General features: G+C 32.8%; 1 protein-coding gene across 1 annotated transcript in view; it reads right to left on the bottom strand.

Annotated features, from left to right (window-relative positions):
• Window positions 1-668: 668 nt before the first annotated feature.
• Window positions 669-17,329, bottom strand: part of LOC138934153 (uncharacterized) — a 63,208-nt gene continuing 46,547 nt past the window's right edge. The window contains exons 3-4 of the mRNA XM_070297598.1: window positions 876-1,033; window positions 669-807 (exon numbers count right to left, since the gene is read on the bottom strand). Of these exons, the coding sequence (XP_070153699.1) occupies window positions 669-807; window positions 876-1,033 (297 nt within the window). The remainder of the gene's footprint in view (window positions 808-875; window positions 1,034-17,329) is intronic.

Below are 17,329 nucleotides of genomic sequence, written 5' to 3' on the forward strand. Positions count from 1 at the left end.
ATACATTTGTATATTGCATGTATTGTATACGTGTATATGCGTGTAGCGTGATACTATTATATTTTTTTGTATGTGTGTGTACGTGTATACACGTATTAGAGCGACAGTGACGATGACGTTTCTTAAATGAAAATTTCCACATTTCGACTTTGCGTCGTAATATCTCTGCTTATAGAACATGTAGAACAAAAATAAAGACATTTTCCTTATATGGTATAAATCAAACCCAAGCTGAATCGATTAAGCCTATTAATATATAAGAATTCGATCGGTTCAGCCATTATTCAGATCTGATAATCTAAGATACTCTCAACTATCCGACTCGCGTATAGATACGGAGTGCTTCGCAGCTTCGCAGCTTCGCATGAACTTGGCACGAGACACTACCGTGTCTCTTGATTCGAACTTGAGAAAGAACCGCTAAATAATATGCGATGTAAGCCGGTGCGTACTACGACACATGTCCTCGCGACGGGTACTAACCAAATGATCGAGAGTCTCGTGAAGGGCCGATATTAATGTAGGAACGCCGAAAGGATCATGAGAGCGCGATTATGATTGGCTGAGGTAAGACCGACATCGGGATTGAGTCAAGGCCGCGGAGAGTAACGATGACAGATGAGTGAGTAAACAACTGAGAGACAATGAAAGAGTGAATGTAAAGCCGTTTAGGAAGTTTTATTTGAAGGTACGAGACTTTCCAAACAGATAGTGAATATCGACAGCTTTAACATTTTGATATTAGAATTTTCATTTCGATAGAATCTCATAAAAGTCTTAACGGTGTCACATGAAGTCCGCGATATCCTATATAGAATTATATAAAATAAAAAAGCAACATTTAAAATTAATATTGAATTATATTTATTACGTACCTGAAGGTATTAGTTGACAGAATTGGACATTGCGTCAGAAATGGTACGCCGTCAAAATATTGAAACCCATTTTGAAAAATTCCATGCCAATGTATACTCGCTTCAAGACCTTCGGCTTCGTTTTGTAAATCAATGATAATATAGTCATTTCTGCAAACCTTGAAAAACACATTTATATTTATATAAACTATAATAAACATTCATATATTTTAATTGATAATTTTTTCAATTTTTTTAATACAATTTGAGATGTAAAATTTGTTACATGTCAAATTGTACATCTCAGATTTCTACATTTTGATGTAAGATTTGTTATATTCATCTAAATATGTCAATATCATTTATTTTGGCAACATAAATATATTATAATATCTAATAATCATAATAAATTATTTCAAATTATAATTATGCAATGTACAAATACACTACGCTTAAAGAAAAACATTTTTAATGAGAATCTCGTTAAACATTTGTAAAAGATTTTTAATATAGTTAATATCTTTTTATCCAAAGAATCCTGTTCATAAAGACGTGTTTTTTAATTGATAGAAAGGCTTTAGGGGCAAAAATTGGATGTTCGTATAATATAAACTTTTAAAAACAAAATTTTATTATTTTGAACGTATTTTTTATTTATCATTTTGTTATGTTTGTTTATTTTTAAGAAATACTGCTTTAAATATGTATAAAGTCATGTATTTACTTAAAATTTCAAAAATTTCAAAAAAGTCAATTTAAGCTAAAAACAATGACAGATTTTTTCATATTTTGACATGAGAAACTATAAAAAATTTTAAAAAAATCGGCGTCTGTCGTTCTCTGAAGTTTAATTGTTAGATAATTTGTTCGCAGCGCAAAGAAAAAAATTTTGATTACGCAGTGCTCTGTACTGGGTAAAGATTTTGCGATTCACAGACAATGAACACGCCTTCGCAGGTTGTCCGTGAATTATAACAACCTAGATATTAATCTTTCGATGTCGATAAACAATCGAAGTCAATGCCTAGTTTATTACCGATTTATTATGAATATGGCTATCTGGAATGCATGAAACCACGAACTTAAAGGACAAATCATTAAGAAATATTATAGACGCGGGAGGTGAAGCACTGGTAGAGGGGGATTTTGACTTTAAACATAGATATATTATATATAGATAGAGCTTTGTGTCATCTTTGCCTTAGAGCCGCATCTTCTAAGATAAATAGCCAAGAATTTGCATTAAAATTTTAAGAAATTTAAGAATCAACAAGTGCAAGAAATTAAATGTATTATATTTTTATTAAACACGGTATCTTCTACATAAAATAAAAGAGGTTATTTTCTCATCAGCAATAGATTATTTTCTCGGTCGTCGGGAAGAATGCGCAATTGCATATGCACGAGGGAGGAAAGTATCTTATTATCTTGGCAGGCAGATAAAGCTCTATTTATATATAATATATCTATGATTTTAAAAGAACTTTCAACCATATTTATATGGACCATTAAGACTATCACACATAAGTATTCCGTAAGGACATAAGATGTAAACGTAAGAAAATTGACTAATCCCAATCGGATTGGTCGATTTTCTTATGTTTACGTCTTACCACGGACTTATATATAAGAACAGGACACATGAAGCTTTTAGCTATCTACGTAATGACACCGTAGCCTACCTGATGTTTGTAGGATACCTTGGCGGGCTTACTTCAACTTACCCTAATAAATATAATAAAATATTTTACTCTCAAATACAAATAACTGAAACCCGGATTCTGAATTCTGAAGTTGAAGCGGACAAGGTATTCTACTAGCGCCACCAGTGGCCGGCGACATTATTTTGCCACCGTTCAGTATAGGAGAGTATTAGACTCGTGCATCTTACGTCCTTGTGGAATTTTGTGTGTGATGGCCTTTAGTGCTGCTATCTAATTAATAACAGCAATATTATTTGAATACATTCAGTGCACTATTGAGTCTATTCTTTATAGCTGAACTGGCTCCACTAGTTCAGAACTTATCTTTCTCCTTCCAATGTAGAGAGAAAAAAATAAACTCTGAACTAGAGCAGCCAGTTCAGCTATAAAAAATAGATCTATTATTTGATACATTACTTAACCTGTTTGAATGAAAATGAAATCAGAAATTTTTTTTGGGCGATCGAGCAGCTCACGGCTTTATATCGTTATATGTAGATTTTATATAGAGATTCTGAGTTTAACTTAAATTAAGATTTATTAAAAGGCAGGGAGGGTTAATTTTATTATTAGCTAAATAATAGGAAAGTGGAGCAAAAATAATGTCTCTCGTCGGAAGGGGGACGAATATATATCCGTACTCCGTAGATGCGGAGAATAGATTAAGTAGACAAGAAGGTATCATGGAAGATGTGAATACAGAAAATAAATTAGTAAAAGTAACTAAAGTCAATCAATTGATAAGACAAGAAGATAAGACAAATAAAGAAAATATAACAGACAAGAAGAGAAAAGTAATAGGAATTGAGGAAGAATTAGATAAAATTACAATTATTATTGAAATTTATGGAAGCTGTACACGAAAATGGTCGGGAACAGATCAAATCAAAGAAGAAAAAATAGGAAAAGTCTTGGCTAATAAGACGACTGGGGCAAATAAGGAAGAAAAGGGAACTAATTATAAGAGGAAGGAAGATAACAATGAGATTGAGAGACAAAAGATGAAATGGAAGTAGAAGGTGTTGCAATTACCGAATAAGATCTGATAAGTACAAATAATCAACAAATTATGAGTAAAAGACAAAGTGATAAGAAAATAAGTATAGAAAGAAGAGTTATGTTTTAATAGATAGTAAATTAGTTAGAGAAGTGTCACCGGCTCACGGCGAACAAGGTAAGATTATGTATAAAAAAAAAGATAATTTAAAAAGAAATAATAACGAAAAATCAGCGTAGCGTCATAATAAAAATTGATAAAAAGATAAGTACTAACAATCGAGAAAAGAATCAGATAAAGATTTTAATGTATTTGATGAAATTCGAAATGAAACCCTGTGATATAGGTATGATAAGTTTCAATCACTGATCTATACAGGGTGATCCGAAACAAGTACAGTGTCCCTGAAGAATCGTATTCCTGAATCAATTCTAAGACAATTTTTTCTTTTAGAAAATTTCATCTGAAGCTTAGTTTTTAAATTATAAAAGGAAATAGTGAGCGAATTACGGGACGAGTACAGAAGGTAGGTAGAAGCGATGCAACACACCGTCCGCTGCAGGCGCTTACGCGAGGCGCACCCTATAGCTGATCAAGCGTTACAGCGTATTCGTCCGGTAATTCGCTCAGTATTTTCTTTCATAATTTAAAATCTAAGTTTCAGACGAATATTTCGTAAAAGAAAAATCTCTCTTAGAAATTATTTAAGAATACAATCTTTTAAGGGCGAAGAATTGTTCTAAACCACTTCGCTACAGCACTCGATCAGTGTTGGCTATATGCGTTGAGTATGTGTGTGTGGGTGGATGGGTGTGTATGTGTGTATATGTGTATGAGAACATATACGCGATGAGTGTATGTGTATATGTATATAATACACACGCGTATTACAAACAGCTGATCGAGACACATTCTCTCTCTCTCTCTTTCTTTTTCGCTCGTCTTCTTACTTGCTCACTCACTCATTTCTTACCTTATACAGATTGTAATTACTGCACGTGGATGCGCACGAGAAATGTTTTTTACTGACAATGAGTTCTTTTTACTTATTTTCGACACTTTTATCGATTGAGAAGTCGTATCGACCTTTTACACTTTTACACTCACGTACTTAATCGATGAATCGACGAAGATAATTATACAACCGATCACTACCGATTATTCACAATAAATCACTACCGATTATTCACTGAATCACTTAAAACAGGCCTGCGGCCGGTTTGCACTTTTCGGCCGATCTTGGTTACAGCCATCCCCACTCCTTTTGTTTAATAGTATTTAGGTTGCTCGCGGAGACGTAAGACGCTCGAACTTAGGGACTAGTATTAGCTGTAAATCATATGCGGTTTTAGCATATAGTTCCACGCGCTGTTTATTGTTTACAGAGTTATTACGTTTATTATTATTATTATGTACCTCAAGGGTGATGCGAAAACCTATTAGCGTTAAATTTAAAAATATACGATTGATTTGCTTTATATTACAATATAGTTATACTAAATAAGAATATAAATTTTATATATATATATGCCTTATTATGTAATAAACTTATATACCCTAATATTATATATATATATATATATATATATATATATATATATATATATATATATATAATTAATATATGTATTCTTCATTTTAGTGTTCTTTAACTTTATAACATAATAATGCTAACTATATAACATAATATGCTAAAGCCCCATATGATTTACAGCTAATACTGTCCCTGAGTTCGAGCGTCTTACGTCTCCGCGAGCAGCATAGATACTATAAAACAAAAAGATTGGGGATGACTCCAGCCAAGATCGGCCGAAAAGTGCAAACCGGCCGCAAGCCTGACTTAAAGAAACGCGTTAAATACTTAACGGACGTTACTTTGACGCGGAGATCACGCGACGACAACAAGCAGGTTATATCGGTACTAGCGCTGCCGGTTGCCGATCGCGAACTGCGAACGTGTGTCACGTGTCACGTGATAGACACGAGACGCTACCATATCTTATAATTGACTGAAATTTCCGCATTTTGAATACAATAATTTCGAAAAAATATAAAATAAAAAATAACAAAAAATTAAACGTTTAATAATTGTTTTCTTTTTTTAAATACCTTACTAATCATGCGTTTCGCTTTTCTTTCCCAAACAAGACAGATAAAAATTATTAATTTTAATTATTAATTATTATAATATTAAATTTTAATTATTATTAATTTATTATTATTCTTGTTTCTGCGAGTAGAAGATGTTTCATGTAAAAATGTCATGGTCGTTCTGAAAAGAGCGGATTGTCTTTGGTCGCTCTGAAAAGAGCGGATTGGTTTTATAAAAGCTGCTCAAAATGACCACCATCCATTCTAACGCAAGCTCTCATGCGTTTTAATAAATTTTTTTTCGACATTGTTCATTACTTTTTCTTCGATAGCCCAAATAACATGTCGCAATCTTGTTTCTAAGTCCTCGACATCCTCGGGAAGCGTTTTATGAATTACTTCTTTACAATATCCCTATAAAAAAAAATTTAGAGGATTGAGATCCGGTGATCTTGCGGGCCAACCTATCGGGCCATACCGGGATCGTCCCGATTGCGCACATTACCGATCGGACACGACAATATTTCCCAATCGGACACAGACCCGATAGGACACAGTCCCGATCGGACACAATCCTGATCTGACACAGGCTCAATCGGACACAGACCCAATCAGACACAATTCCGATTGGGTCTGTGTCCGATTGGGCCTGTGTCGGATTAGGCCTGGGTCCGATTGCAACCATATGTGTCCGATCGGAATTGCGTCCGATTGATCTGTGTCCGATCGAGCCTGTGTCCGATCGGGACGGGAGTGGTGCACTTGGACACAGTATAATTGGACACGGTGCAAATGGACACGTTACAAATGGACACGAGATTGTGCACACGGTTCAATTGGACACAGTGCATTTGGACACAGTAATTTTGGATACAGTAGCTTTTGGACACATAAGAAAATACGCATCGTTTACTTGGACACCGCTCAATTGGACACTGTTCATTTGGACACCGTTCGTTTGGACACAGAAAAATGCGCACCGTTCATTTGGACACCGTTCGTTTGGACACCGTTATTTGCCCACCGTTCGTTTGGACACCGTTCATTTGCCCACCGTTCGTTTGGACACCGTTCATTTGCCCACCGTTCGTTTGGACACCGTTCGTTTGGACACCAAAATTTGATTTAAATTATACGACGTAATCCACACCAAATTTTTGTTTTAAATAAGAAATAGGTTTGGGTTAGGTTATATCTTCCGGAAGTGGAGCCCCCCCGCAGGGGGGGCGGAACCCACTGTATCCATGCATGACATCCAAATATGCGAAAGGCTAAACAAAGTGCTAAAAGCAATGTAAAATTAATGACATCAGTATCAGAGATATATAAGTATGAATATATTTTATTTTGACAGATATTATAACGTTCAAATGTATCTCCTTTTCACGATTTCATATTTTACATAGATTTACCAGTATAAAGTGTTATAAGAATACTGATTATATTTTCCCAAAATGATTTTTATTTCTCTCCATCTGTTACATATTCAAACAAACAGTGCGCATGTTTCTGTGTACAAATGAACGGTGTCCAAACGAACGGTTGGCAAATGAACGGTGTCCAAACGAACGGTGGGCAAATGAACGGTGTCCAAACGAACAGTGGGCAAATGAACGGTGTCCAAACGAACGGTGGGCAAATAACGGTGTCCAAATGAACGGTGCGCATCTTTCTGTGTCCAAACGAACGGTGTCCAAATGAACAGTGTCCAATTGAGCGGTGTCCAAGTAAACGATGCGTATTTTCTTATGTGTCCAAAAGCTACTGTATCCAAAATTACTGTGTCCAAATGCACTGTGTCCAATTGAACCGTGTGCACAATCTCGTGTCCATTTGTAACGTGTCCATTTGCACCGTGTCCAATTGTACTGTGTCCAAGTGAAGGCCACTCGATCGGGACTGTGTCCGACCGAGCCTGTGTCCGATTGGGAAATATTGTCATGTCCGATCGGTAATGTGCGCAATCGAGACTCACTCGTCATATCGACCCATCCAGCATCCAGGAAACTGCTCATATAAAAAATTTATTACAATTCTTGCGTTGTGTGGTCCAGCACCGTCTTGTTGAAAAACAATCTTGGTTCTCTCTAATAATGGCATTTTTTCCAAAAAATTTGGTAAATTATTTCTTAAAAGTTCCACATATGTTTGGCTAGTTAAAATATCAAGAAGGATAATAGGACCAAGTACTTGATTTCCCATTAATCCAGCCCACACATATTTACCTTCCAGCGAGTTCGGAAGTTTCTGAGTCGCGTGACTCTGAGATTCTTTTCGCTCCAAAAATGTATATTATGTGAATTAAAAATTCCTCCTCGTGTGAATAATGATTCATCACTGAATATCACACGAAAAGAGAATTTGGGATTTCGATTTACTTTTCTCAGAAAATCTTCGCAGAACGTTGCATGATAATCCTCTGGTCGCAAATGTTGCACGCGTGTATAGTAAAATGTATGCAAGTTTTTTTCTTTGAGTATGTTTTATATAGTTGTGTATATAGTTGCGCAACGAATAGTGGGTGTCGCGTGTCGCGTGTCATTACCCGAATTGTGCTATTTGTTGCGGGAGGCGTGGAGGGAATATCGACCCCCCCCCCCCCGCGAGGACCAAATAAATAAGACGAGCCGATCGATATTGCAATCAATAATCCTTCGATTATTAGAAGCATTAAGAGCATGTACGATATGACAACATACATAAAAGAAGAATATTACGATATGCTGATGGCACTTAGCGAGTGTCACGGGCAGCATCACGTAGCTGCAAAACGGTACGCCGAATTATATCCAAATCGGATAGAATATCCATCGGCTGCCGTCATACTTAGAGCAGCTTAAAAATTATACGAGACTGGCAGTATTCTTCCAAACAAACACGACACTGGAAGGTATCGCGATGTAAGAAATTTGGAGACGGCGCGTTATACGTGTTTTCGAGCAGAATCCTGAAACGAATATTCGGGTGGTTGCTCAAGAACATTATTTACACAACTATACAAAAAATACTCAAAGAAGAAAACTTACACGCATTTCATTACACACGCGTGCAACTTTGCGACCAGAGGATTACCATACAAGACGAACATTCTGCGAAGATTTTCTGAAAAAAGTAGATCAAAACCCCAAATTCTCTTTTCATGTGATATTCAGTGATGAATCATTATTCACACGAAAAGGAATTTTTAATTCACATAATATGCATTTTTGGAGCAAAGAGAATCCCAGAGTCACCCGACTCAGAAGCTTCCAAACTCGTTGAAAAATAAATATGTGTGGAATGGAATAATGGGAAATCAAGTACTTGGTCCTATTATTCTTCCAAATATTTTAACTAGCCAAACATACGTGGAACTTTTAAGAGATAATTTACCAGATTTTTTGAAAGAAGTGCCATTATTACAAAGAAACAAAATTGTTTTTCAACAAGACGGTGCTGGGCCACACAACGCTAGAATTATGACAAATTTTTTAAACGAGCAGTTCCCTGGACGCTGGATGGGTCGGTATGGCCCGATACGTTGGCCAGCAAGATCTTCGGATCTCAATCCTCTAGATTTTTTTTATAGGAATATTATAAAGAAGTAATTTATAAAACGTTTCCTGAGGATGTCGAAGACTTAGAAACAAGATTGCGACATGTTATTTGGGTTATCGAAGAAGAAGTAATGAACAATGTCGAAAAAAATTTATTAAAACACATGAGAGCTTGCGTTAGAATGGATGGCGGTCATTTTGAGCACCTTTTATAAAACCAATCCGCTTTTTTCAGAGCGATCAAAGACAATTTGCTCTTTTCAGAACGACCATCACATTTTTACATGGAACATTTTCTATTTGCAGAAACAAGAATAATAATAATTAAATAATAATTAAAATTTTATATTATAATAATTAATAATTAAAATTAATAATTTTTATCTGTCCTGTTTGGGAAAGAAAAGCGGAGGCACGATTAGTAAGGTATTTAAAAAAAAAGAAAACGATTATTAAATGTTTAATTTTTTATTATTTATTATTTTATATTTTATTTTCGAAATTATTGCGTTTGAAATGCCGAAATTTCAGTCAATCATAAGATATGGTAGCGTCTCGTGTCTATCACGTGACACACGTTCGCAGTTCGCGATCGGCAGCGCTAGTATCGTAGTACCGACATAACCTGCTTGTTGTCGTCGCGCGATCTCCGCGTCAAAGTAACGTTCGTTATGTATTTAACGCGTTTCTTTAAGTGATTCAGTAAATAATCGGTAATGATTTATTGTAAATAATTATTAATTGATAATTGTATTATTGAATCGGTAGTGATCGTTTGTATAATTGTTTTCATCGATTCATCGATTAAGTGCGTGAGTGTAAAAGTGTAAAAGGTCGATACGACTTCTCGATCGATAAAAGTGTCGAAAATAAGTAAAAAGAACTCATTGTTAATAAAAAAACATTTCTTGTGCGCATCCACGGCCGTGCAGCAATTATAAACTGTATAAGGTAAGAAGTGAGTGGTGAGCAAGTGAGAAGGCGAGCGAAAAAGAGAGAGAGAGGGAGTGTATCTCGATCAGCTGTTTGCTATACGCGATGAATGTATGTGTGTGTACGTGTATGTAATATGCGTACACGTTCTCATACACAAACACACACACACACATACACATCGCGTATAGCCAATAGATGATCGAGCGCTGTAGCGGGGTGATTTAGAACAATCGTTCGTCCTTAAAGTCGTATTCTTATGCGGGGTCTACAATGCAGTCGCAATGTCCTTCAGTTAAGTCGCAGTCTTAAAATCGCAGAGTCGCGTGTCATGATGCTTGTCTACAATAGCTTGTCACAAGTTGCTAGATTGTAACATAATAACCAATCAGAAAACAGAATGTTCGTGCAAATATTCATATTGGAAATCCATATTTAAAACGTTAGAACTCATGGTAATGAACATAACCTTTTTCCCTACTTCATGCTATTTTTCTGCTAGTCTGTTTAATGCGTAATACACAATGCTCTCTTCTGATAGGTTCGTCGCAGCGACATATTGTGGTCGTAGTCGTTGGAATAGGAACTGAACCAATTCGAGCGACTATGAATACGACTGTCCTATGACCGGAAACAAGGAATGTTACGACCGTTCTCGCGTCTCTGAGACTCGCATTATAGACCCCGCATTAAATGATTTCTAAGATTTTTCTTCTACGAAATATTCGTCTGAAAATTAGATTTTAAATTATAAAAGAAAATAGTGAGCGAATTATATGACCAGTACGCTGTAGCGCTCGATCAGCTGTGGCGAGCGCCTCGCGTAAGCGCCTGCAGCAGACGGTGTGTTGCGCCGCCCCTGCCTACCTTCTGTACTTGTCCCGTAATTCGCTCACTATTTCTTTTCATAATTTAAAAACTAAGCTTCAGGCGAAATTTTCATGAAGGAAAAATTGTCTTAGAATTGATTCAGGAATACGATCCTTCAAGTACACTATACTTGTTTTGGATCACCCTGTATATCTGAATTGTTGATAGGCCTCCTGGTGTACCCAATCGAAGGACCGCCATTTTACACGCCCGAGATGCGCGCGTTCGTGGTGGTGCTCTAAGTCAGTGCTCGGAATTAGATGTCCTTTTCGGGCCGATATCTGAGGTGCCGCCTGCGGATTGCGCGTGCAACGCTATGTCTCAGGAGCGTCCCTATACAGGGTATCTCTAAAGTCAGACCCCATCCTTGAATCTTGGAAACGGCTTTAAATATGGAAAAATTTTTCAGACAAAAGTTGTAGGTTATTGAGGGGGACACATGGTAAAAATTGTGGACTTGACCTTGAGTGACTTATTGAAGATCAGGTGAAGCTCATCAATGTTTTCGTAAACGAAATCTCTTATTTTTTATTACATATTCTTGTAGCCCTCGTCGAGATATTTTCAAAACACTACTTATTTTTGTTTTTTGCATAAGTCATTCCCAAGATATGAAGCTTCAAAGTTGACATACCGCCAGCATTCGCATTATTCAAGGTGTACCGCGTGGAGGTTGCACGATCGGATTTACGTCTCTTGTGCGTGCGAGCGTGCGTGCGTGCGTGCGCACGTGCGGGCGGGCGTGCGTGCGTGCGTGCGTGCGTGTGTGTGTGTTATTTCAAATCTGACAACTTTTTCTGTTTCGAGGCATATTTTTATTACACTTGCTGAAGGATAGGAATGTAATTATTATATTGCTGGATTTATTGTTAGGTATTTAATTAAATATATCATGTATGATACTTGTGTTTATGCTTTAATTGATAATAGTAAATTGGGAAAAATTATATAAATAAAATATCGTGATAGTTTTTAATATATCCTTCAACAAGTGTAATAAAAATATGCCTCGAAACGGAAAAAGTTATCAGATTTGAAATAAAAGAAAACAATATAATTTCAAATTCGAAATATTCCATTCATTATTATAAATAAAATCTTTAATTTTATAAATTAAATTATTTAAATTTGCCTATCATATATATTACATTAATATGTATTATTATATATTATTACTGTAATTGGTCTTAATTTAGCCGTCAAACAAACATCAGAAAATGACGTTCCGTGAATGTGATATATCGATATCATTTTCGGATCTCAAGAGACCTCACTCAGAACTCACTTAGAACATTTAATTAGTCATTTTGTGACCAAAATTTAATCAACATACAATGGATACCTACATTAATATTCATTGAATATTTACATGAATATCTATTGATATGGATGTCTATATGGATATTGGCCTACGTATCCTGTGGATATTTATAAGATCTATTTCTAACATTTAAATATTTAAAGCATGTCTAATAGCTGTTTTCTACATATTCATGGATATCCCTAATCCACATTGAGAATATCTAGTAGATATCTAATATACATTAATTTCTGTATGAGATTCATATAAAAAATTATATAAATATCAAATCAATAGCAATAATATGTTAATTTTATTATAATTATGTTCTTAACGTATCAATAATATAACATTATATAATTGTCGTAGTTAAATGTATAATTGCTACATAACATTGTTGCTTTCTTAAGTGGGAAATTACAAGGAACGAATTGGTATTATATATTACAATCCTGTAATATTACTTGTTATATTCGGTTACACTGAGTTATGTAATCGTTATAACATAGTTATAAAAGTGTGTTTGCTGGAATAGGATTTCTTGTTATATAAATCCGGTTAACACATACATACATATAATGAATTTTACATAAGTAATTTTTAGAAAGGTTAAAATATGAAGATATGAGATACGTTTTTACTATGGCACATCAAGATATTTAAAATTAGTTTACAAAATATTTAAATTTATTTAACAACTCACACGGAGCAAAAACCTCTAATGGATGTACAATAGACGTCCACTATAGAGATTCAAAACCTCCATTAGACGTTCACTTAACATCGTATGGACTTCTACTAGACATCCATAGTTTCGCATTTGTTACTTCCATTCTACATCTGTTAGACGTATTAATGGATGTTATATAGATATAATATAGAGAAATTATAGATATTTCTGGATGATGGATGACTCCACTGAATAATAATGGACATCCACTAAATATTACAGATTATTTATGGATTATTTTTTTATTAAAAATTAAAATTTTTTAAATTTAAATTATATATAAATTATAAGATTATATTAATTAATCAAATTTTTGTGTACTAATTGTACAAAATATACATACAAAAATGTATTCTGTAAAGCCAAGAATATATAATTATTTTTAATGCAAAATTACTAAAATAAACGTATTAATAAATATCTCAATATAAAAAATACAACTGATGAAATGGAAAAATTATTCGCTTATTTTAAGTCGATTTTTTATTTCTATTTTAATTACTAAAAAAAGATAATTGTAATAAAAACATAAAAATGCAAAAATTATGAAAAAATTTTGTTTATTGTAAACATAATATCAAATATACAAATATATACAACCAAATAACATACAAGTTTATACAATAAAAAAAAATTTTTTTTTAATTACACACGAATATGTCAATAAAAGTTTAATAAAGTAAACAAATTTTTATAAAATTTGAAATTACGAATAATATATTTATAATTAGTAATTTATAATTAATAATTAATAATTTGTAATTTATAATTTATTTATAAAATAATATTTTTGTTTAAAAAAATATATATAAAGTGTACGAAACTGAAAAAATTGACTGTGACAAATTATATGTTATTTATCATTAAGTAATGTATAAATTGTCCATCTGAAACATATGTAAAATTTATTAATAATAGGTTTATGGTAAGACTTAGACAGTAAACGCTAATTAATCAATTACAACGAGACGAGAACTATTTAAAAAATACTATCTTTGATGAATTCGCTTACTGTCTAAGTCTTATTGTGTTTATATTTTTCTTTATATGCTAAAATTTTGTTCATGTACGTATAATGGCTTCAGAGCCTGTAGACCATTGCACAACACAATTTCTAGCATTGCATCGATACTATACAAGTTAAATTGTTATTTATTTACTTTTTTAAGAAGTCTCAGATTGGCATATATGTTATTGGAAACTTGTACCATATGTTGCATTTCATCATTAATTTCTAAAAAGTAATCTGAAAATAAACTGATGTATTATTGTGCACAAACAAAAATAACGATCGATTAATCATACACAAATAATTCTACAATAACGTTACAACATACTAAAAATATCTTACCAAAGTACATAATAGTTAATATAATTAATATTTTTTACCTTTCGATAAGGAATACCTTTAAAAATACTTTTTCACCGTTCTCATCTTTTACAGATAATTAATTGTCCATCCTTGAATCATTACTTTCGCATCTAAGAGTCTGTTTCTTCTCGTTTTCATATCTTGCCTTGAAATGCCTAAACCACATTATCCTTCGGTGTATTTTTCTTTGATCAGAATTTGAGATATTGTGAAGTATGATCCTGAAAAAGTTTTATTATTGTAACTTCTTTTTCGATTAATTATTAAAATTAATATAGTGCATGTATTATCTTTGAAGAATTACTTTTCTGATCGTAAGTTATATTAAAATTTTGAAAATAAAATTTATTAGGTGTACAACTTTGCTTCCGCCGTTTTTTTTCCGAAATTCGAGGCTTTATTGTAAAAAACTGGTTATACATTTATGGAATTAGTTGGGAATTAGTTTTTAAAATTTCCTCAATTTCCACTAATTGAGCTCTAATTTCCAAAAGAAATCGCCTTTCAGCGCGTTTATTAAAATATTTTGTATTATTGCATTTTGTGCTTTTATTACTTTTGTCCACCAACTTATCCAATAGCAATTGTACATCTCTCATATCATATTTTATAGCCACTATTTGTCTTGTCAGTTTCTTTAATTGATTTACTGTAAATAGCGTTTATTATTAATAAATGTTCACAGCTTTACATAGCTTTTATACTATTTAAATATATGTACATTTATGTTCATGTCTGTGCGTGTGTATGCATGCGTATCTGTGTAAATATATATAATATATATAAATAGTACAAAAGTATATAAATATATATTAATGTATATTGTGTTCAATATACTATTCAATTTATATGTGCGTGTGCGTGTGCGCGCGCGCGCGTTTGTGTGTGTGTCTATGCATGTATATATAGAGTTACATATAGAATTTATTATACATAAAATCATATAAATAATTAAAAAATGATTATTAATAAACTATGCCTTATATATTATGCATAATATATTTATTATATATTATTTACATACCAATTCCAGCTTGGGGAAACTTATTTAAATTATCATTTTCCTTTTCCTTATTTATATGTCGATTTTCTGGCGGATATATAATTGATCGAACAATTTCCTCCTTTCTACTAATATGCCGATAAGGTGTGAAATTGTCTAAATTTTTTTAATTTGCAGCTATGTTAGGTAATTATTCACTTCTCTTGTACAAAGTATCATAATCATTCGTATCTGCACATAAAATATATTATAAATATATTTCAAAATCAAAATAGCAATTAAAGGACGATTTAAATTTTGGCCAAGTTTATATATAAACACTTGCCAAAATTTAAATTTTCTCTTAATGTTTATATATGCACACACACACACACACACACACACACACACACACACACACACACACACACACACACACACACACACACATGTGTATTTCCAGAATATGTAGGCACATTCTAAGATATTAATATCATATCTATTATTTTAAATGTTTTATGTACAAAATTACATATCTCTTTTACATTCTTTCATAATTATGGCTAATATATTTATAAATATTAAATTTAATCTTACACCTATTATTACTTAAAGATATTTAATGAATTTGCTCATCTTGTAGAGATGATGTGTGGGAACTCAAGTCTGAAATTTGTGATTCTTCATATTTTTTTTTTAAATCCCAAGAATGTGTAATTAAACGTGAAGTATCACGTTGTTCTTCTTTATTTGTATTGTTTATTCGTTGACCTTTTATATTGATTAAATAAAAATCGTGTTAAACATTTATAAAAGATGTAAGTTACTCAAGTTAAACAGAAAAGTTAAAATAATATTAATGTAATGTCATATTGATCAAATTTAGGCTTGAAATTTGATCAATTCGGCGTCTGACATTATTTTGACTTTATGTTCTACTTCAGTATTTATATATATATATATATATTTAATTGCATGTGTATATATATATATATATATATTGTATATACATGCAATAAAATTATTTATAATCACTCACGTTTTACGGGAGGACATGGAGTAGACGGTAAAGTTGTGCATGTACTTGTATATGACTCTTCTTCGCTGTCGGATGAATATAAAACTTTTCTCGCTCTAAATTTTCTATAATATTTTGTTTCTTTTTCAGTATCCATATCTGATGTATATATAAGGCCATTTTTGCTTTCGCATTAGCTTTCTGTAAGAACGCTGAAAATATTTAAAACATATTATTCAGTATGATGAATGAGTAAAACTAAAAAAGTTATATAAGCTTTCTTATTTATTTAAATTCTTACAATTCTCGCCAAAAATCCGGTCAATTTTAATGGAAGACCAAGAAGAACTCGGTATTTCTTCTTTTTCAACTGCCTTTCGAATTTGTACATCCGTTTTAAGATATGAAGGATATTTACATAATTTCTTATTTTGTAGCCAAATTTTGGGTATTACTTGGATACCATCGTAGAATTCAACGACGACGAATCGCCGACATTTTCCTAGGAGTACTCTGCGTTGATACCACTGCTTTCATGTTAACAAGATATCAATTTGTATAAATTTTTTTTACATATGTATAAATTGTCTTAATTTATAATTTTATCAAAATACTGAGTTTTAATTTAGTACTCTGCGTTGATACCACTGCTTTGATAAAATTATAAATTAAGACAATTTATACATATGTAAAAAAAATTTATACAAATTGATATCTTGTTAACATGATGACTCGTAAATATTCTTTCTTTAATTTCCTAGGAAAATGTCGGCGATTCGTCGTCGTTGAATTCTACGATGGTATCCAAGTAATACCCAAAATTTGGCTACAAAATAAGAAATTATGTAAATATCCTTCATATCTTAAAACGGATGTACAAATTCGAAAGGCAGTTGAAAAAGAAGAAATACCGAGTTCTTCTTGGTCTTCCATTAAAATTGAC

This window comes from Polyergus mexicanus, unplaced genomic scaffold (genome assembly GCF_030449975.1).
Source record: "Polyergus mexicanus isolate NDT 795.1 unplaced genomic scaffold, iyPolMexi1.0 SCAF_6, whole genome shotgun sequence".
In the NCBI taxonomy this organism is placed as follows: domain Eukaryota; kingdom Metazoa; phylum Arthropoda; class Insecta; order Hymenoptera; family Formicidae; genus Polyergus; species Polyergus mexicanus.